Here is a 22,718-nt window from a genome sequence, read left to right on the forward strand (position 1 = left end):
ATAGGTAGAATTAGGCAGGCCTTGGGCTGTCAGAGCTGCTTACTAGAAGGCAAAAATGGAACAATACTGCTGGCTTGGTAGAAAGGTCAGGGCCATTTTCATCTGTGTTTGGTATTCTTTGAACTTGAGGAATGAGAGAGAAAAGAGATGCTCACGTGCTAGTGCATCAAACTGCCTCGCTGTTAAACTGAGGGCCTGGCACATGAGTGGGAGTCCCCCTGGAGCTTTTTCACTGCTCCAGGAAGAAGCTGCACAGTTGCAGAACGGGTCTGAAAATACTGGATTAGATATAAATATTGCACGCTGCCATGGGTACTTTTGGAAGATGCACTGTGAAAATTCAACCAATGCAAGATTTCAGAAACTTTCCATTGCTGAATGTTATGTATGATTCAGAAGACCTGAGGCTATCTTGGGAAGGGAAAAAAAAAAGAAAAAAAAAAAAAAAAAAAAGGAAAAAAAAGAAAAGAAAAAAAAAAAAAAAGAGTCTGGAGAATTTATCTAGTTCCTCCAGCTTAGTGCAAACATGCCCTGAGCTAGTCCTTTGCTTTTGCAGTCCCCATACTACCATGTCTGTCCTGACTTGGGTTTTTTTCAGTATGGGCTGAAATTTTGCCGCAACATCTCCTGTATGTAAAACGTTACCTTCTGTCAGGAGAGGGAGAAAATACCTGAGATCTACTAGCAACTACTGTCTCTTAAATCACCATGTGTGGTCCTCAGCCATACAAGGAGAACAATGAGCTGTTTAGGTCAGAAGCTGTTTCAAAATTGTTGTGTGTCCCATTAAAAACCCAGATGAAATCAAGACCAAAAGCAAATTGCTGGAAGCCCATGTTTCACACTCAAAACATATACATGGGGAAAAGAACCCAACCTATGTATGATGACTACGCTTTACATATTTTCTTTTGAGAAAAACAGAAGCCACTTCAGCATAAATGAGATGGTCTGGAAGATTATTAAAATGTAATGAATGGAATTGGTCTCATTATTTTGATATCAGCATTTCCTTGAAATGAAATCCTGACTTGTGGCCAGGCAGTGGTTTTAGAGAAGAGTCACTTTTTTTCATTATGGGGTTGCAGACCAGGAATTGTGCAATAATCTCAAGAACTTGTCCTTAAAGAACCGTTTACTAATTGGTGGGCAAATATTTCCTCAACACTTTTATTTGGTAGCAGTTTCAAACCACAACTTTGAGGGATTTTAGATTATAAAGCTTTTTTTTTGTGTGTGTGTGTTCTCTATGGAGAAGAAAGATGGAGACATCATTGCCATACTAGCACTTAAGGAACTCCATGCTGAGTATGTTCAGCAGTTCCAGTTCTGTCAAATCGGTGTTGCTACAGGTTTACCACGGAGCATTAGCCAGCATGGCCCTCTGGCCGAGAGCAGCAAGTATGGCAAATGCTCCCAGAAGGCAGGTGGATGTTTTAATTGCACAGCTGTGCGCATCTGCTAGTCACCTCAGGGCCATCCTCGACACCTAGCACAAGAGGTGTCCACTGCTGGCCAGTGAGTGGAGAAATAGCATTAACATGGTGAACCCTTTTTCTTCTCAATTTATTAGCAAATTGGTCAGGAAGAACAGAGAAACTTTGGTCCTCATGCATAAAGACCTGCAGACTACTGCAGTTCCAGCAGAGAGGAGTGTATCCCTCCCTGAAGATATAAATGCACCGATGATGAACCATGGCTGCCTGCTGGCAAAAAGGAAAGAAAATTGTTTGTGTGTTATGACGTGTAGCAGGATTGGGTTGAGCGAATGAATATAGCTTCTTCAGTGACACAGCTAGTCCCTGCCGAACTAGCCCTGTGTTCCTAGAAATGTGTAGCCCTTTTGGAAGACGCTTCAGAGGAACCACTGCATCTGCTTTTCCCCACCATTTGGTTTAAGGAGATGTCCCCACCTGCATTTCTTCCATGCTCCTGGGAAGTCTGCTATACCTTTCGCAACTGAGTTACAGAAACTAGCTCCAGTGAGCATGGCCCTTTGCAGACTCCAAATCCAGAGGGCCCAGACTAGACCTCTTAAGCGCTCTCAGGGACTTAGCAGATGTTTGGCAAGCAAAAAGGTGACATGTAAGGTTTCCTTGTATGGTGCAGCTTTGTGGGTATGGAGTCAAGCCAGGACGTAAAGTCTAGTTAGGTACCTGCCACAGAGGTTGAAAGAGTAAAGATTTATTGTGGTGGCACCTTAATATCAGAAGAAGCCAAAGCAAAGAGTCAGGGCCAGTTTTACTAAGCACTTAGGCAAGAATCATTGCACTGTATGTCTCCATTTGTTCCTCTGTCCTCCTAATTATTGTCCTATTGTCCTACTGTGCCCAGCATGCAAGTTAAACCTGAGTCTAGCCTTCCCAGCAGGCCAGATGCAGTTCAGAAGACTAAAACGGCAGGTTTCATCCTTTTGTGAAGAAAAATGGTAAAGCATTTGTCACAGCTGACACTACACAGCAAGCTTCATCAGAGTGCGTTTTGGTGCAGCTCTGTGCTGCAACATACAGAACAGGAAAACCACATCCTTTCTGAATGTGAGCATTTCTGAATGTGAGACCTAGAAACTCCAAGTGTGAGGTGTGATTTCATGCTAAAGAACCAGAAAGACACATTTTGTCACTGCAGCTAGCAAGGTAGGCAAGACTGCTGGTGCAGAGAGCAGGATATTGATGTAGAAGTTACTGAATCAGTAATGGATTTAAGGGTCTCTATTTTTTTATGTATGGCGCAAATTAGTAGAAGCAGAAAACAATTGAAAAAAGTAGTTTCCCTCTAAGGTATCTTTGTCTTCTGTGTGCATTCCATCAAATGAAGAGGATTTTCAGAAGTCCTGGGAAAAACTTACTGTCTACTTTGAGCACTGAGATGGTTGACTGCAGTGAAATAATTTTCTGTTCCTTGGGAACAGAACCAGGGAAGAGGCCACTTTGTATTTACAGGATAAAAGTGGCAGAGGTCGTGGCCGTCTAAGCAAGCAGGCTGTGACAATTACACAATGGATGAATTTTCACTTGGCTGAACATCAGGGACTGGAAACTGGGCCCAGATTTTTCTACTACTATTACTCTGACTACCAAATCTCTCCTGCTCCCAGAATTCCTGGACCAAAATTTTACCTGGAAACAGCTCAAACATACTTTGAAGATGTGATTATTATTATTTTATGTGTTTTCTACTCTGCATGTCTTGTTTCTGCCAGAAGAAATGCATTTGTGGACAGGGGAGATGCAGGTCTCCAACTCCAGCTCAGCTTTGCTGAGCCAGGACATTCAGGTATCTTGGCCATGATCCCAACAAATGTTCAGGCATCGGATTCAAGAGGCTCATGCACCCAACTCTCAACCAACCATAAAAGGGTGGGTATAAGGCAACGGGACCTTTTGGATACCACTGCCTTCCTGGAGTTGCAGCCATATGTCAGCTGGGATACCTTAAGGTAGACCTGTCCATAGACTCCATGCTCAGTCAGCCCAGTCCCATGCCTGATGGACCCACATTTATCTTTGGAAGCCTAGCCCTCAAACATTCACATGCCTAAGTGAACCAAACCTCCAAACCACTTTGATTTTTGAGGAGGAGGATGACACAGACCGGAGAGCAAGGGCAATCTAGCTAGGTGCTCTTTGTAGCATTACAACACAGCCAAGGGTATAATGGGGGAGATTCAATGAAGACACAGCAGCCCCACTGAGCGATGTCCATGCTCCCCTATTAAGCACTGTTGTCGCAGCTGAGTAGCCAATTCTCCCTGCCATTCATCTCACAGCTGCCTGTACCTCAACTTTTTTGCATTTCTTGTGTGATCATGAGCAAATCACCAAATGCCTCAGTTTTCCTTCCAGCGAAATACTGATGATACTACTCTATGTCAAAGCACAGCCAGCAGTTCAGAGATTCCTGACCTACTACTTCCATCAAGGAAAAAAAATGGAGTAGAGGATGCAGTAAATTTTCTTAAATGCAAGGGTTCAACGTGATCAAACAGGTGTATTACATCTCTGTCATATATAGTTCTAGGTCAATAAATATTTAAACACTGGAAGATGTTCTTTTAACCAAAATTCAGCCACCATGTGGTCAATATACCATTGACAGGCTAAGATGTATGCAGTCCTTCCCTTATTTTCCTCTGATAAAGAACACAGCTAAATGAACCAACTTTTTCTCTAGTACTCCTTTTCTCATGTTGTGGTTGTAGACCAGAGATGGGTTCATATTAGCATCTCAGCAATTGTCTTCTGACCTCATCTGGTCCAAAAGTGGCACTCTCTCCAATCAATTCATTTTTGAAACCTTGAAGAGGAATGGATCATAGAGTCATGAATAGCAGGAAAAAAATTCATGAGATTATTCTTCTATGGAATTGGAGCCATGACACGAGCCAAAAAGCCCCAAATTATTTTGAAAATATATCAGTGAACCCAAGAAATAGTACAATTTTTTTTGTAAATAAGTAATGGAGAGAGAAAGAAGCAAAATTAACCCAGCTCACATTAGCTATCTAGCTCCGAACTTTGGAACTTAATACTGTTATAAAAAGACATGTCCTTGATTACAGAGGAGATAGTTTCTGCTTTGAAGGCTGGACTTAGTTAAATCTTCTCATACTCTGACATATTTTTTTGTATCTAACTTCATCATTCATGGTGACACTTGGAATTAATCTGGTATGAAGGTATGAAGTTATCTATATGTAGTAAGTCAGAATCATTACGCTACACATACGAATGCCATACCCTGTCACCTACTTCAACATAAGCTTTATCAACTGGACTGGTCCCAAGAGACAGTTATTACTCATAAAACTAAGCAGCTTAAGTATAGCTTTCCAGGTTCTCAACACCACCAGGATCTTGAATGAACCAAAGACAGGTGCAGTCTTTCTTTAGGATGTATGACTAGTTTAATTAAGGGGCTTTATCACATCTATCTATAAAAATGGCATGCCTGATATATTTTATATTATCTGCGGACACCTGCTGACACACAATACATCTGAAGTCTAGAACCATGACTATATAGACATGTCACAAGTGTGGTTTTGTTTTCTGAAACACAGAACAAACCCTGCAACAACAAAGGCAAACATTAAAGCAGAGATGAAAGCTCTCCAGAGCTGCAGGTAAAAAAATTCTTCTCTGCATCAGGTGTATTTCATTCTATCACTGTGTTAAGAAAAGGTGGAAAGATGCAGATGTACTTTTTATTTACCCAGGGATTTGGGCAAAGTAGTGATAAATAGCAAAAAGGGATATAAATTCACAAGTTTTTAAGGAACTCTCTTATTTTTATGAAGACTGAAATAACGAAATAATCACTGTCAACCTCAAAGAAAGGAATTGAGGTCAGCAAACAGCCGTCTCAAAGCCTGAGGGAAGCAGGCAGGAGGAGCACTTGCTACTCACCATATGAATGGCAAGCAAAGAGAAAAGCAGACCTGACCTTTCAGGGAGACCTGGAAACAGCCCCAAGAGCACTGGTCATTAAAACAAAACAAAACACACAAAAAGGCATTAAGAAAACCTCACTCCAATGGGAAGAGGAAGTGGTTTAAGGGGATTAGCTCCCGAAAAACAAAGCTCCACTTTTCTTCAGACTACTGAGGAGTCCCAGAAATATTCATCTATAGCATTGATGGGGCTGTGAAAACGCGCAAATGTTGGCAACCACTCAGCAAATGATAGTAATGGGAGGTGACATCTCTGGACCTCAACCAGCTAGCACACAATTGTCTCATTTTCATGGTGTGTCAAATTAAATTTAGACTTTAGTGCTTTGCTTGTCTTGCACCGTTATCTCCTTTCCAGAGCAGAACACAAAAGAACATTTGCAACCTTACACTGACTTTGACCTGCAAACACAAATGCCAGCTCACAAAAACTAGTGCTGAATCATTTCTTTTCTGAGCTGTGACCTTTTTACCCTCCTTCCCTTTCATGTCAGTCCATTTCTTCATGAGCGGCCCTCATGCATCTATATCACAGAAGCATTTGAGAAGATTTGGTGGATTTGTACTTGATGAGCTGCAGGGAAATTTTCTTAGCACGGAGCCTTTCACACTGAGCAACACACACAGTTACCCTTTTCTAACAGTCCTTCTCCAACAACCATAGCAACATCTACAAAAACTACAACAGCCTAGTACCTGTTTCACAAAATAGAAATGCCCTAAAATCTTGGGATGTTACAAGCAGACACAGTGGCAAGGGATTCATTTTTTTTCATAAAATTCATAAATTTTACCTTGGCACTGTAAGACTGGCATAACTGACTAGGTCTTCTCTATCTTGAGACTAAACAGATAATAACGTGGAGTCACAGCTACACGAGCCACAGCTTTGCTAGGATGAGCATCACACCCTCTCATTCTTTTGCTGAGGTAAGAGCCTCTTCAGCTGTGCAAACCCAACTCGCCTAGAAGTATTGCTATTGAGACCAGACACTTTAAAAGCATTGATGCTTTTTTTGAAGCTGCCATTAAAAGTCTGATGTCTTGCTGCATCAAGGCAAAAAAATATCAGTCTTCATTAATTAAGCTTCAAAATTACTCAAAGATTAGGGCTTCAAAATAGGAGGGAGTTTATGGACTCAAAACAAGGCTGAAGTTAAAGTCCTTGAACTTGGTTAGTTGGTTGCGTGAATTTAGGAGACTGAATTTGAATCTAAGACTGAACAGAGAACAGTTGTAGAGAAGAAGGAAAGAGAGGCATCAAAATGAAAGCAGGCAACACAAGTTTCAGGTAACTGTGTGGGGACTTTTGGAGAAGAGGTATTGGTATGACTGCTAGATCTGGTCTGAGTTAGTCTGAGTTTACCACAGCAGAAGAGGAGATGTGTAATACCAGCTACTTCTGCTCAAGCTGGAAATACTAGAAAAATTCCCTCTGCTTGTGGCACTTCTGGGTTCAGTCAATCAGTATACAGAGATGAATAAAAATTAGGGACAGGCCTGAACCAGAGGTCCATCCAGCATCCATAAATTTGAGAACTCACTGCATATGGTGCAAACTTTGCAGATATGTTCAACAGGAGATAGATGCAGGAGAAAAAAAACTATGATGAATTCTCAAAATCTTGAAAAACGTAACTCCTCTGGAATACAATTTTGTTGCACAAGCGTACAAAGCTCATCAAGGACCCAGTTTAGTGAAGCACACACATACAAATGAATTTAAGCCCGCATTCAATCACTTTGCTGAACGCAGGGCATAGGTTCCACTCCCTAGCAGTCATTTCCCATTTGGAAGCCCTTCTCAAGGAGAGAAAGGGGAGGAAGGAGGGTTGTTTAGCATGATATTTTTAGATAGATTTTTTTAATGGAATATTTGTTAAGCTTTCTTCCACCCTGACTGCCCCCTGCCCGCTGTCTGGGTTTTGTGTGTGTTTGTTTAATGGTTAGCAATGCATCATAGTACGGCTGCTGTTTAAATATTTGCCTGAAAAAAATGTAGTCTGTGCTTAAGAAAAGTGGTTTGGCACAAACTGGACATTTTCAAACATCCATTTACCAGATGGATTGCTTTGTTCAATTACAAAGAAAAAAAATAGATGGTGAAGGAGTTGAAAATCGAGTGGAATGTTCCTAAGCACACAGCATTGTTTACTATCTGCATGTCTCCTGGCATCCTGTGAGAAACTATCAATAAGCTCTTCAAAAATGTTCCTTTCCTTTAAAGAAGTCTGCATTTTTAACAATAATAAAAAGGCAGTAAATATACTCTACAATAGCCTGATGGAAAAATGTGCTAAAGTATTTCTATAAATCAAATGTAGCAGTTTGGCATTAGCTCTGAGGCAGTAAATTTAGCAAATTAGGACCAGATGATTTTAAAATAGAATCTTACATAACTTTCTAGCATGATATATGTATTTTTTAATTTAACACAAGTTTGTCTGTCTTCATAAAGTTATCTTGGCTGCTACCAGAATGTGGTTCAGTCTTTAAGAACTATATTTTTTGTTATTTATCACGTGCAGAACGTTTTAAATAAGAAAGTGAGGGGAACAGATTTCTCAGAAGACAGAAAAGGCTATAATCTGTTCTGATCCACATAAGGTGTGAGGTGCTTTGTATCCCTAATGCCCCTGACTACTTGTCTCTCTTTATTTTGATTAATAATCGCCTATTTCTTTGCCCACCTTCCTTTTCTTGCCCCTTTTCCCACAAATTCAAAGAATTGTCTCCCTCCATTCCACCCCTACAAATGCAACTTGGTCAGACCGACTTTTCTTTCACCCATGTGCTTAGATCAGGAGTCAGCATTTTGGACCTTCATTTCTTATGCTTTCCCACTTTTCATCTCTGCACCAGAACATCCATCTCTGAGAAATATGGAAAACAAAACGATAAGACCAGTCCAAGGAGTCTATTCCACCAGCTTTAGTCCAAACCTTGTTACCCATCTACACATATATACCCGAAACCTGCTGCCCCAGCACATCTTTGAGTTTCACGTCTCTGAGCCAGCATTTAGATCACTAGGTACTCATGTCAGACCACTGCTTATGTTCTGGGGAGAGGGGATTGCACACGTACAGCCTTCATGGCTTTCTTTTTGGGCAAACACTCATCCATACCATGGTCTTTTGCTGGAAACAACAATTCCTGGAACAGCTACTGTGGACCCATCCCATGGCAGCTGCGCTCACTATGGCACACCACGCTGCCTTACTTTTGAAAGCACGACTAAGGTGCTTCTACAGTGCCTACTTACTGTCTAGTGAGCCAGAGCCAACACGCTCTGTGTCAAAACTTTAAAGGAGAGCCTCTACAGCACCCTGACAGTCCCAGGGATTTTCAGCAATGGCTTCCAGACATACATTCTCCAGGACCTTATGGCACAAGAAATGAGCTAAGCCCCTCCTCAAAAGGCATGAGCACACACGGACACAGATCTTTACAGCTCCCAGACAGCAGGGCTGAACTCTGAGGAGGAGAGGAGTCAAACCCTCGTGTCAGCACTTATGACTCAAGCCCTCATCAGACTTCAGGAGCAAACACCGTGAGTCAACTGCGATGTGAGCGAAAGGGCAGACAGAGAAGAGAACGTAGGTGTTGAAGGACAGACCAGCAAATGGTTGTGTGCAGCCTTCCTTTCATGTCATCCCAAGACCGGTGCTTCTATCAGCTGTGCAAGTGTAAGTATCCAGACTGAAGCAAGCAGAAGAGTAACTGTGGTGGATACTTGTGAGAGCCAAGTTATCTGCAAGCGCTGTCTCCCTCAGCAGAGACAGTCTACTATGAGGAGCCAATTAAGTCAAAGCCAAGGCTTGGGATGCTACACGGTGCAGGCCAAATTCTGGTCCCATTTAAGTCGAGGGAAGCTTTGCCAATGGGAACATGTTCTGTCCTTTTCACCCCGTCTTTGGCTACCCCATTGCTGGAAGCATTCAGAGTTTGCAAACGAGAGCAATGGAAAAGAGAGGGAACAGAGTTCCCACGTTCCTTCTCTTCTAGTATTGTTTCCTGAGTCCTGCAACACGCAGTAAGGCAATGATTTTTTTTCTTTAAACGACATCAGACTGAATTGCTTGTTAAAAATAACAGAAGAGGAGGAGGCATTTGGAAACCACTCGTTTGCCTTTAAAGAATGATTTTGGGAGAGTAGACCAAAAACAGATTTAGATGGCAGCAAAGATAACCATTTTTGGCAGTTTTGTGGAGATGCAAATTTACACTGAGTATGAGATGAGAGCTTAAACACCAACACCCTAAGAAGAGAAAAATAAGTCAGACAGTGTGAGACATTTCACGTGCAGTTCCCTGTTGTTATGGATATCAACTGACCTCCACAGATCTAGCTGAGGCAAAAGAGAGAAAAGTTGATTGCTTTCCTTTCATATATCCTCGCTCCAAGCGCCTCCAAAAGAAGCAAATTTCCCTGAAATTCCTCAAGCCTCAAAACACCTCCGGGCTGAGACTTCAGGGGAAGCTTGGTGGTAAAGGCAAAACATAAGTTTCCCCTTTGGATTAATTGATTTCTTTTTTAATTGCTAACTTGCATTTTATTAAATTTTCATTTTTGCTTCCCCTTCTCCCAGTGGAAAGAACTAGTTGCTGGCTACTGGACAACAACCAAGCTGCTGGCCCTACCAGGGAGAAATGGGTTTGGTGCTGTGCAAGAGTTCTGGGTGAGAGATGGGGAGAGGGAAAACATGAGGATATAAAATATAACGACAGCAGATTACCATTGCTAAAAGAAGTGTGGGAGACATGCAACAAAAGGTTCCTAAAACCAGAGAAAACAAAAATATAACAGGTTTTGCAAGCGAAATGGACACAGTTGGCTAGTCCAGTCACAGGACGATTCCTTGGATGATGTATAAAACTGATGGACAGTTTATGGTCAAGGGATTGTACTTTAGGGTCAGTTTTGAGTTTTTGCCAAGTTAGTGTGCCTGTTAAAAAAGATGAAACGCTGTTTCGGGGGAAGGGGAGAGTATTTAGATAAGGGTTTCTTTGGTCCTAGCTCCCTGAGATGGGGCTAAGATGCAGAAATGCTCTGCACAGAGGATTCATGAGATTTCAAGGATTTTGATGCAGTATTTATAATCTAACAGATGTGTAAGGACTTCAGTTCACACCCCTCTTTATATGCTACATTGTAGCTTCATGTTTCTGTGCAACATCCTTGTGATCTTTAGACCTAAATGTTTCCCACTGAATCGCAGGACCTTTTTCTAAATACCACTTCAGGAATAAATGTTAGGCTGTTTCTGCAACAGATGGACCAAAACATCCACAAATTCAGAGAAAAGTGCTGGCACGTGTGTTTGGATTCAGGGCTCTCCACCCCATTGACTGCAGGACTGGGAAGGCAGGAGGAGGGGAAGGAGAGGCAGGCAGGAAGAGCAGGCAGCAGCAGGGCACCAGAGCCTGGAAAGAGCAAAGCCATGCACTACTGCATTCAAGACAAAGCTTCTGGGCATGGGAATTGCTGACATTACTCTGTATGTGCATGTGTGGAGACGAGATCACACCTGCTGAGAAAAAAACTTAGTGATGATAGTCTAAAAACTATTATCTTCCTAGATATCAAACAGGACGTCAGCAAACCTTTTTAGTCCAGGCCATTGTTTCCTACTTTATTGTCCACGCTCGCAGTCCTGCTTTTATGAAGGAACTCCTCTGCGGGTGGCTTATGCGCTACTTGACTCAGGACTTCATTCCCACAAACTAGTATTCTGGATGCATGTATTCAAAAAAGCCTGGGGTGTTTCCAAACTGGGATCATAGTGCTGTGGTTGGCTGGTTGGCCTCCACCAAAAAAAACCCACCAAAACCCAACCCAAAGAAAAACCTTACTCGACTCACTCCTATTTTAACAATTTTAATACCTAGTGGACTAATGTAACATGATCCATGTGAACAAAATCTCAGCTCCAGAGTTTTGCCCAAACTGGGGAAAGTTCAAGTAGAAAGTTCAGGTAAAGATCTGAGCTTTTGGATGCCAGCACTATGACTACTTACGACAGCATGAAAAGCTTAACACACCTAAACTTTGTGCCTAAGTTTCTCGTCTGAGGCAATTCCGGTTCCAATTCTGGATTCCTTTCATCTTAAACGAGCTGTGATGTCTAAATATACATTTCCTCTTGAGCAACCTCCCTGTATTACATTTATCATTTTTCATCCACACAACTGTGAACCAGAGAGAACAGAATTATTTTGCAGTCTCCATAGTTGTGCTATTTTTCAGCTTTTATTAAGAAAAACAAAAAAAAGCCTCTTTTGGCATCTGTAGGTTGAATGGCATGCATGCCACACGTCTGGAAGCAAGCCTGTATTTTTTAACCCATATATAAAAAATATTCAGTGCCAGAGGGAAAAATAAAGGAGCGTATTCTGTGAGCACCACTGTTAGACTGGTTGGTTTGTTTGGGAAATGAGTAAGTCTTTGACAGTATCTCTGGAAGGAATAGGCCAGTGCATGCTCCATCCTGACATTCTTTTCCCTCTCCAGTATTCCCCGCATACCTGACATTTTTCCTGCCCTCCTAACATACCAGTTTGTGGGCAGGCAAGCACTGGGAACCCAGTCTGCCACAGCCCTGCAGCTGGCTTGAAGCCACCAGCTTCTGCCATCTCTCCTACCCAAAGCACCACCGTTACCTGCACCAGTGCACATACCAAGGGTTGCAGAGCTCTTACTTGCCTCAGCTTTGCAAAGTGTATGTGGCAGCTCAGCTGCGCTTGCTGCAGTCTTCACACAAATTCCTCGCAGTGCTGCTGAGAACATAGAGTCCCCCTGACCCGCTTGCTCTACACCAGCCAGGTGGCTGGGGAGCTGCTGTGCTGCATGGACCTGGAAAAGCTTTTCTTATCCATCCTCATCTACAGCTAGTGCTCAGCACTGGATCACAGATAAATGTACTTCATTTTGATTTTACATTCTCTCTTTTCCTTTCTGCAGGGTGAGATGGGTCCCTCATGCTCTTTTAGTAGCGATTCCATTGTTTCCTTCTCCTGTGTTCATTTTCCCCTGAGAAGGTGACGGCCTGCTTCTCATAACAAATGAAAATTGTAGTGGTATTTATTTTCCTCCCATTTCTTTCTTTCTTTTTTTTTTTCTTTATTTTTTTTTTTTTTTAATTAAACAGACTTTTCAGATTTCATTCACTGGGTCAGGCTGGTGGCTCAGTGATGGCCAGTGCCAGAATATCTAAACCCCAACTGCCTGCCATAATTTCTCAAGCTAACAGAGGCCGGATTCACTTTCAAAATATTTTGGGTGGGAGGACACCAGTATGTTTCTCTCTGGCTGGCATTTGAAGCAAAACAGAAAGGACAGAGGGAGCTGAGCTCCATTTATTCCCTTTATCTGAAGGAGGGTCACTAAACAGGGCCTTGATGGTTGACTTACAAAGTTAAATGAGTGATTTCTGAAGAAACACTGCATAAAATGCCCTTCTTGAGAATGTGAACAGCTTTTGTGCTTGACTGTGAAGGTAGGTGGAATGCGTGTAGGATTAGTTCATATATATTAAAAGAAATTTAGAATTCAAGAGCAAGGCAAGTGAACTAGCTCCACGGTTAAAATGCATCTCAGGCAGAATGGCAAAGGACAGTCAAATTTAAATAGACTGTTCTATTAACAATTTTTATCCTCATAATTTGAGAATGTAATAATGTAAACCTGGCTACTACAGCGATCACCACTCACCCCTCTGTCTGCCAGGACAGACTTCTGTTACCATTAAATGGAACAGACCACTTGCTTGAAAAGATTTCCATCGCTGGTCAAAGAAAAACAGAGCAGACTTTGTTTTGGTTTGCTGAAATGCAAAATATTCCCTTCTTTGGGTGAGAATGAAATCTTTTTCTCATTATCTCCTAGTGAGGTGGGAGAGGGGGCCTTTCTGTGCAGACAGACACAGAAGCCTGCCCACATCAGTGGTGAAGTTTTGTTAGTGTTCTTTTCAGGAAACAGCAGCGTTTCATCTTTTTTAACAGATTTGTCCAAGCAAGCAAATTCCACCACTCTGCGTGTGTATAGAACTATTCTATACTGAAGGAATTCCATCCACTGCATACCCGCTGAACCAGTCTGGGTAGCGTTATAGAGGCAGCAGGACCAAGGCTAATTACCACGACTCCTTTGCTCGTAAAGTGCAGTGACACTATAACTAAATTAATTTTAATCCCAATCCAGCCCCCCCCCCCCCCCCCCCCCCCCGGCCAAGTATCACAGCAAGAAGTGATGCAGATGCCACACAACATTATCCAAAGGATAGTTAGAGCTTTGTGCAGTGGGGGGGGGGGGGGGGGGGGGGAGGGAAGAAAAAAGATAGCTCAGTGTTTCCCAAACACAGAGCTCACAGACCCTTCCTGAAAAGAGTCTCTCAGTTGTAAGGGAGACACTCTGCTGTGTCTCTCTTTTCTCAGGTTGTATCATGGGGAAATAGGAACAAGGGATTTTTGTTTGAGTAACCTTTCAGAGCAGGATATCTGTCTTGTGTTCTTCTCCTATCCATTGTCACAGGGTGATAGCTGGCTGATTTGCTTCAACGGGTATTCGTGTCCCAGCCCGGCTGACAGCTCTGTTTCATGTTGTGTGCCTAGGGCTGTGGCCGGTGAGCCGCAGAGCCTGGCTGACAAGCAGTCCTTTTGGCTGCCCTACCATTTTACTTGCCGCCATCCCCCAAATACCTTGGAACCCCAAGCAGCAATCAGGAGGGCACCAGGAAGACACAGACCAGTGATAGAGTGAAAAATAAAGCAAGTGATAAGTTTACCAGGATGGTGTATGAGAGTAGGAGGCAAGCAGCAGGTTGCCCAAAGGAGCAGAGAGTAATATTAGTTGCCGTCAGCAGAAGCAAAGAAACAAAAGCCATTGATGCAGGCACAAGACCAAGTCACAGAACCCATTTGCTACTCTGCTAGAATTCCAGCAGCATAAAATATAAGGCAGTGAATCAAGCCATTGCTGTGCTGTGAAGCAAGAAGACACATTACAGGAATTACCCTCCTGAGAACTTCAATAGGATCCTGTAGTTATAAATCCTGGCAATATAGCTCAAGTTGCCTCTACAAGACAGACATCAGTAATACCAGGTCTTGGCTTCCTCATCAGCATGTTCCATTGCATAATTGAGCTGATTATCCAAGGCAACCAACTCAAAACTTTCCTAGACTACGCCTGAAATACAGTATTACATAGTAAATGCACGGCAGTCAAGAAGGTCATCAAGAAAAGCAAAGTGCTTGCGCTAACCACAAATGTGAACTTGCCACAATCCTGACTTCTTTTAGTAATGTGTCAAGGCTAGAGGATCATATTTACAAATCTCTTTTTCAAGGTAGATCTAATTCCTGATATTCACGATAGATCGGGGACGTCTACCATGCTGCTAGCTCTGCTAGAAGTGTTGCACTAAGCGGGAGTATTTCACCCTTGGGGAAATTAAAAACTCCCTCAAAGTGCAAAGAAAACTTGAGACAGTAAACGAAGTAGGTGAGAGGTTGAGGGAGGGTACGCACATTAAATGAGCAGTGGGACTTCACTGAGGAGGAGGTGTGCAATGGCAATCTCTTTTTCTCCCTGTAAAATACCAACTCTTGCTTCTGCTTCTTCAGAATTGTAAAGTATAGCTACCAACACCAATAGACTTCGTGTTTTCATGCCCGAAGTGTCATTTCAATGGCATCTAATTAAAAGTTTTTAATATGACTTACAGAGAGTGATAAAGGCAAAACAAAATCTACCATAGAACCACCCAACTAGAATTCTACATTAACACATCAGTTACCTTATATTAAGATCAGTCAGGGACATTTTACATACATTAAAAGCAACACAAGCTAAGACAAAAGTAGAAGGCACAGCTTCTCAAATGTGCTTAGGTTTCATAATGTGATTGTAAAGCATTCTGAAAAAGTTAAAAACAACAATTAAAAGTATCAGTATTGGTGGAGTGACTGGAAACCAGATGCACTCCGTATTTAAATATAGGTGAAGTCAGAAATATGATTCTACTTTTCTTATTTTTGTCTCTGATACTTATCCAGTTCTTATTAATGTGGTTTTACAGTCTTGAATGCGTTTATCTTCATGACAACGGTGCCACATAAAGAGATTATTCAGAGCTTGGTCAGGAAACAGGATTTGCATGCTAGTCCAATACCATGCTAACACCTTAGCCATTGCGTCCTCTGTACTTAGGAGAAATTTTTCTCCGCCCAGGAGAAAGTTTTATCCTTAGAGTATTAAGGGGGAAAACATGCAAAAAGAAAATCAAAGGTTAAACTCTACAGTTAAGAATCACTCCAAAGAGATTTGCGCTCTCCTAATAGTAAGCTGGTTATGCATAATCACTGGAAGAATTCTTTTCTAAAATACAGTGTCTAAGGACACAACATACAAATGAGCATTATTCTCCTGAAACTAACCAAATTTATTTCGATGCTACACTTAAAAAAATGCTGCCCCAAACTCAGCACATACAAAATGATAACAAGTATCTTCTTGGAAAATGAGAAGAATCAACAACAGCAACAAAAATGGAAAGAAAAACCCTTACAAGGGGTTATAGCCAGTGAAGCTATAGCACTGCACAGGGAGCCCAGTCACAGTGGCATGCTCTGCAACACAGAAAGCAGAAGCTCGCTTTTCTCGCTAATAACTGTGACATCTTTTGTACTGACAGGGACTCACACCGATGAACTACTAGGGCATATGCTGTCAAGAAGGTGGTCTAGAAAAAAAAATTCACATTCAATTAGTACAAGCATGTATTTTATGCTGAAACTAGAGAACGGAGGAGATTGCAGATAAAAGTATGACATTCTTTAGAAGCCATGAAGCCATTTTAGCAATAGGATCCCTCTCTAGAAGAGTAGTCACATGAGAATTTATGGATATCACTGTACTATGGAATGAAGTTATGTTTGTAATCTGGTAGTACAAGATTATCCTTTGCTGTTTTTCCTTAGGCCACTAGAAATAGTCTTGCGTCCATCTGTGACCTAGAAATGTTGGGTAAGTTCCAACTCGGGCAAAAAGGAGAGAATTTATTTCCCCTTCACCCAAACAAGCTGGAGTATGCCCCATACACAAAGATTCCTATTATGTGCATCTTGTCAATCATGCCTGATTAAGGGGTTAGACTTAAAAAGCATGGAGGATCAGCACACACTTATTTTCCCCGCTCTTTCCTACCCCCAAGATACCAGAGTTAATTATTACTCTTTCCTAAATAGTTCTTATTTGCCATGGTCACTCTTTATAATGGCCAGCTTTCGATCATTAAAGCCATCTTGGCCTCTGGTGCCTAACCAGTGTTTAAATAGCAGGCTTTCCCAGGCAAAGCGAACACTTGGCATTTTGATTCCCGAGGTACTAGTTTAAAGTAAAAAGTTAAAAGGAGAACAAAAATCAACAAGGAAACAATGCAAAGAGAAGAACCGAGCAGCATGAAGTAAGTGTTCAAGCCCTCCGAAAGCTGCACAAGGTGACTACGGAAAGGATGGATGGAAAAGGTTTAGCACCGGGCGGGTTTGACAACAGGCTGGAGCCCCTGCAAGAGCCTAGCTGGCAGGGCCGGCCCAGGCCAGGCTGCAACAGGCATTAGAAGTGCCACACCACTCTGTCACTTCAGTCACTCTTCCCAGCACTCCCTTCACCGATAGCCCAGGCGCTTTGAACCTCGACAGGCCCAGCAATCCCCCAGCGCAGGAGGCAGTGGCGGGGGCGGCAGACAGAAGGCCTGTTGTTCAGAGTGCCTGTTTCACGCAGAGAACTGGAGGTGAGAGGCTTTGAAACGGCGGGGGCAGAGTCGCTGGGTGACAGAGAGCAAGGCCGCCGCCCCCGCTCCGTGCGCGGCTTTCGCCCCCCGGGAGCAGCTGGGCCCAACGCCCCCCGCCCGCTCCCCTCAGCGCCGCCGCGTAACCCGCGCTGCGCCGCCGGCGGCGGGAAGGCGGGAGATGAAGCGGGCGGGGGCAGGAGGGCCCACCTTGTTCCTGAGCGTGGCCAATGGGGAGGCGCTATGCAAATGAGCGGGGGAGCCTGGCGGCGGGGCGGGCGGCGGGGCGCGGAGAGGCAGTGGCGATGCGGCGGCGGGCGCTGTAGCAGCCCCGCCGGCCCCCTGAGCGCTCCGCAGCCATGAAGTACAAGGTGAGCCGGCGGCGGGGGCCGTCGCGGGGCCGGGGTACGGGCGGGCGTCCAGAGCCTGCCGGCGGCCCGCCGTCCTGACAGGAGGCGGCCGGCTCGGGGCTCCCCTCAGCACTCCCCCGCCCGGGTCAAGCGGGTCCAGCCGGGACGGGGCGGCCGAGCCCTGCGCGCTGTGTCCAGGCGCGGAGCCCCAGGGGAGGCGCCCGCGGTGGGACGAGGAGGGCAGCGGAGGGGACAGGCCGGCGGGTGGCGGTGGGGTGACGGGCTGTCCCCCGAGCCCGGCGTGGCGCGGTGCCGCTGCCGGCGGCGCTCGGTGCGAGCCCGCCGGCTCGGGAGGGGCGGGCTGCTCCGCGGGGCCCGCCGCGCTCCGGGACAGGTATCGCGGCTTCTCCCCGCCGTGTCCCTCGCCCGTTCGCCAGCCCTTCGTGACTGCATCCTGAGCCCAGGGCACTTTTCCAGGGGTGGATTTCTGTTTGATGGGTCGCAAGTCAGGGGGAAAAAACCCCACCAAAACCCAGCCATCTCATTAAAAAATGGGTAGCCTGTCTCCCATGTTAAATACGGTAAGTCATTTCGGCTTAACTTTTTATCAGAGGTTGGTTGGTGGTTTTTTTTCCCCAAAAGACACAAATGTCAAGGCTTTCATCCCAATATTACTCAAAAGAACTTTGGGCAAGGCACAGAGTTGCCCACGGGGCATTAGGTTACTGTACAGACATACCGTCAGCTTGCGCGATTGGAAAAAAAGGGGGAGCGAAGGAAAAACTTTCCTTCCTCTGCCAGAAATAACTTAAGCATCAATAAAAAGGTGATTTGGAAATGTCACACGTTATATGCTTAGTTTGGAAGTGAGGGCCATCTTCTTAGCGGATTTAGGCAGCGTACTGTAAAACAGCCCTGATGCTATAAAGTTCTATAAGGCTTATAAACCTGGGTAGAATGAGATGTGTGAGTGATGCCTAGGTAAATATACAGAGATTTTCATGCTTTTCCATATATCTCTAAGCTCAGCCCAAGCTTTCAGGATCTCTCATACCCAAACTTTGGGAGAGGTCACTAGAGTGAAGTTTTCAAAGCTGCTGCCAGTTTCTCCATTTCATGATGGTTGGTTAAAAATAACCGGGGAAAAGAAATTGTGTAAGATATAGACAGACAAAGATACTCCATGAGTTTGAAAATTTTTATCTGGTTCTAATGGCCTTTGGGGTTTTTTCCCCCCCTGTATCTCAAACTACTGGCTGATTCGAAGTCTGAGATCAAATTCATCTCCTGCCCCTTTCTACTCCATCTCAGATCAGTTCAGGTAGACTTTTTACCTGCTTGGAGAAGCTGTGACTCTTACTACAAAGTGCCAGGCACTCGGGGGTAGAAGAGCAGTGTCCCCGTTAGCGTAGGGAATGGGAAGGTGGTTCAAAAGGGGGAAGTTTTCTTTGCCTTGTCTGGTTGGAATGAGCATTTTGGTTTGGTTTTGTGATTACATAATTCTAGATAGAGAAAGCTAGACAAAGAAAGAAAAAGCTATTTAAAAAAAAAAGGGGGGGGGGGGAGACGAAGGGGTTTGGCCTCACAAACCTTCTTGTCAGACTAGGGTGTTTACTTTCCCTGAGAATTGTGAAGTAGGTAGTTACACTGTTTAACTTGGACAAACATTCTTAGAGCTGTTTCTTATCCCAGGAGTAACATATAAAGAAAATACTTGCTCATTCAGTCTTTGGCATTTTCTTTCTGTATTTTTTCCCCTTTATTTTATTTTTCTATAGGAAAACAGTGGTCCTGTAGTTTTTCTTGTATACAGAAAATACAGAGCATGCTTGTGGCCTGCCTTCGGGACATACCATCACTTAGCATCACAAGAGGTGGCTTAGCTTTCAGGTGTAGAGTTGGGTCTGTTTAACTGTTCCTAGTGTTGTATTGGGGGCTGTCTACTTGCGTTGTGATAGTCCATAAGATGTAGCCTCATTTAGTGAAACGATTGAGGTGCTTATTGCAGTTTAATTAGAGTATTAAGAGTTGGACAAAACAGGAACTGACTCACGTGTGAGACCCTGAGTATGTCTCTCCATCACTCATGGCTTCACTTTCACTGTGACTAAACCCGAGGTAATTTCTGGTCTAAAAATCCTTTACACTGCTCAGTCTACCTTTTTTTCACTCAAGTGTTTTGAAAACTTGTTCCCTCTCCTCTTTCATCTAAGCTTCTTTTATTGTCCACCCCACTCTTTTAAACATTCTTCCAACTTAATACTCAAGTCTGAATCCTCTGAAAGCTACTGGGAAAATCCCTGTGGATTTAAGCCAGTTCAGAATTTTACCTTATATATATGTCTCTACACGTCTACCTTTTGCGCATCGTGTGAAATTCAGTGAAGATGTGACTGTTCAAAGCAAAGACAAATTTGACCCGATGTTGAGTCCTGGTCTACCAGTTAAATATTGGAGGACACAAAAGTTATTCTAACTGAGCCACGGAAAGATGGGAAACGTTAAGTATAACAAATACTTAAGTGTTGGTTGGTCATATTTCTTAGTCCTACTTGTCTGTAAGCTGCTTTCAGAAACTAATTCCTGTAGGGTGCACTTTATTATGGCAACACCCCAGTTCTTCATTCAATGACAACAGCATCCTTTTGCACTGAATCTCCATGTACAAAACTGCATCCCATCAAGTTCTCACAGGATGCCATTCTAATATTCTGTAGTTCAGAATGTAGGATCAATCCTTTCTGAAATCAAACTCGGACTGTGATTCCAAGGGTGAGGTAGTTGCAGCTAAAATGAACTATGTAGGAACAGAAATACTAATGGATTGCCATGATGAGAGAAGAACATGGATGGGAGAGGATATAGCTGGCCAGCAATTCCAATGCCCATACCTCAGCCAATAAAGTGTGACAGAAGCAAAAGGGAGAAGACATTATCATAACAAGGCTTTTGTAGCTTGTTGGCTGTTCACAAGCAAAACAAAAAGAGAGGGGGAAGGAAAAAGGGGGACTTAATATGTTTACTGAAAGATCCAAACAGTTAGTGAAAGGGGAGAGGAAAAACAACTACATTCCTTACCTCATTTAAGCCAAAAGGAATGACGTAGATGTAAAGTATGAGGTCTTGATTATCTATTTTTAGATAATTTGTTGGGCAAGGAAGAAACCTAAATAGGGTTTGAAATGCCTGCCATTTGTGCTAAGGCACAGTCCTGTAATATATAGACTTGATTACAATGCCTGCACGCCAAGACAAACAAAATAGTGTCCCTGGGAAGAAATACTATATTCCCAACCAGAAATGCTTGTGAAAAGCTGCTTGTAACCCTGGCAATGAAAGACTGAATGTCGGGCCGTGTAAAGGGAAAAGAACTGCCTGTACTTTACTAATCAAATCCTCTCAGTTTCATTTATTCTTCACATTCCTCTTTGTTTTCCCTTTTTTTTTTTTTTTTAATACCTCAGCAATCACAGGGTGACAGTCAAAGTTAGAAGTAAATAGGAACTGTAAAACCTTGTAAAAGGTAGTACTAGAGGAACAAACCAACAAAGGAAAAAACTGTCCAAGCACTGTCTCTGTTACCGTCGTGAATTTGCAGTGCAAGTTTTGTGATTTTTCTTTCCTCTGGGCATGGAGGGAGGGAGGTGGCAGAAGTCTAGCAGCATCAGGCCTAAATCAGCAGCAGCACGAGCGAGATGCAGCAATAGGACTGGGTCCTTCCCAAAGCTTGGAGGGCCACTGTCATTTTCAGATTCCTGCTCTTCGCCACTGTGGCCCCCTCCCCTCCTGCAGACCTATGTACTGCTTATAAGCCTTCAGGTTTGGGTCAAGTATGTATTTGTATACTTAACAGAGGTAACTGCCTCAGTACCTCAGGATATTTGAGAAACTTCCACAATAGAATTTGTTTGCGCTCCTAAAGACTTGGTGGGATGGCAAGGTGCTGTTAATTCTCTTTTATGTACAGATGGAGGTGCTGAGGCTCAGGGATGTTACAGGACTTGTTTCAGAGGAAGAAGAGCCATCAGAAAGCATTATAGCTAAACAACATGCAGTTGTTTGCAGATTTTCAAATTTCTACGTTTTAATGCTAATGCCTGCTCCTGTGTAATGTAGCTGTAAATCTATTTCATCAAGAAACTGGGGTAGCCTAATCTGTCTCTGTCCAGTAGTTCCTAGTATGTGATGGGGAAGCAGAACTGCCAGATGAACAGTCTTCCTTGTATTTTTGATAGTTTCAATTCAGTTTGACCCTAGATAGTACAAGAGGATACTGACCTGGGGGTTTTACTTATGCTTTTAACATCCTGCTAGAGGTTGTAGTCACATTAGACTGTTACTTTGCCTTGAGGTACCTTGACCCAACATTAGTCATTCCAAATGGTGCCATACTGTAAAAAGAGCTGATCAGTGGGGGACCTGCCAGATCAGAGAGCAGAAGAACTCCATAAAGTCTTACTATTAGGCAAACATCTTCTGCAAAGGAAAAGTGAAAGTACATTTCAGGAGAGTCCTGCAGCCCTTCTAAGCTAATTACCACTATTTTGCAGAATACAGGCTAGACTTGGGAGAAGTCTCATGAAGCATTACTGTGAACTCGTTAAGTATTGGAGCACAGTTCCTAAGACCATGTTCAAATTCACCTTTGGAATCTTCTGACCTCAAGCACAGCAACAGGTCGGGTTAGGAAAGATTATACCTGCACCAGTATCCTATCACTGAACGTTGAACTCAAACGTGTGGTGGCTTAGGAGAAGTTCATATTTTTGAACTGCCTGTGCTCCATTACAAATATCAGAATCATTGCAGCAAGGCCAGGTGTGTCTAGTGACCCGAATAAAAGCTCAAGTGAGGCAATCCTGAGTCACATACACCTCCATGCACCACAGCTGGCATGTGTGTACCTACTAGCTATTTTGACCAACTTTAGAAACGCTAGGAGACAAAAATCCTATTCCGCTTGCAAAGTCATCTGGCAAATAGCTTGCGTTCATGGTACTCCTTAGCCAAGCACAAGATCCTGTTCTTGCACAGACGTACAGGAGAAGAGGACATTCCCTCAATATCTGGAAACAGTAAACAAACTTGTGTCTCTGCCTACAAGAAGTAGAAAACCATGACTAG

General features: G+C 43.4%; 1 protein-coding gene across 2 annotated transcripts in view; it reads left to right on the top strand.

The window, feature by feature from the left end:
* Window positions 1-22,718, top strand: part of NEDD9 (neural precursor cell expressed, developmentally down-regulated 9) — a 73,542-nt gene that overhangs the window by 18,612 nt on the left and 32,212 nt on the right. Inside the window, exon 1 of one of the 2 annotated variants that reach the window (XM_040586596.1) lies at window positions 17,503-17,615. The exons of the other annotated variant lie outside the window; for it this stretch is intronic. Within the exon in view, the coding sequence (XP_040442530.1) occupies window positions 17,604-17,615 (12 nt within the window). The 5' untranslated portion in view covers window positions 17,503-17,603. Of the gene's footprint in view, window positions 1-17,502; window positions 17,616-22,718 lie in introns of those variants that run through there. 2 annotated transcript variants of the gene reach the window in all.

Source organism: Falco naumanni, chromosome 3, assembly GCF_017639655.2.
Source record: "Falco naumanni isolate bFalNau1 chromosome 3, bFalNau1.pat, whole genome shotgun sequence".
NCBI classification, from domain to species: Eukaryota; Metazoa; Chordata; class Aves; order Falconiformes; family Falconidae; genus Falco; species Falco naumanni.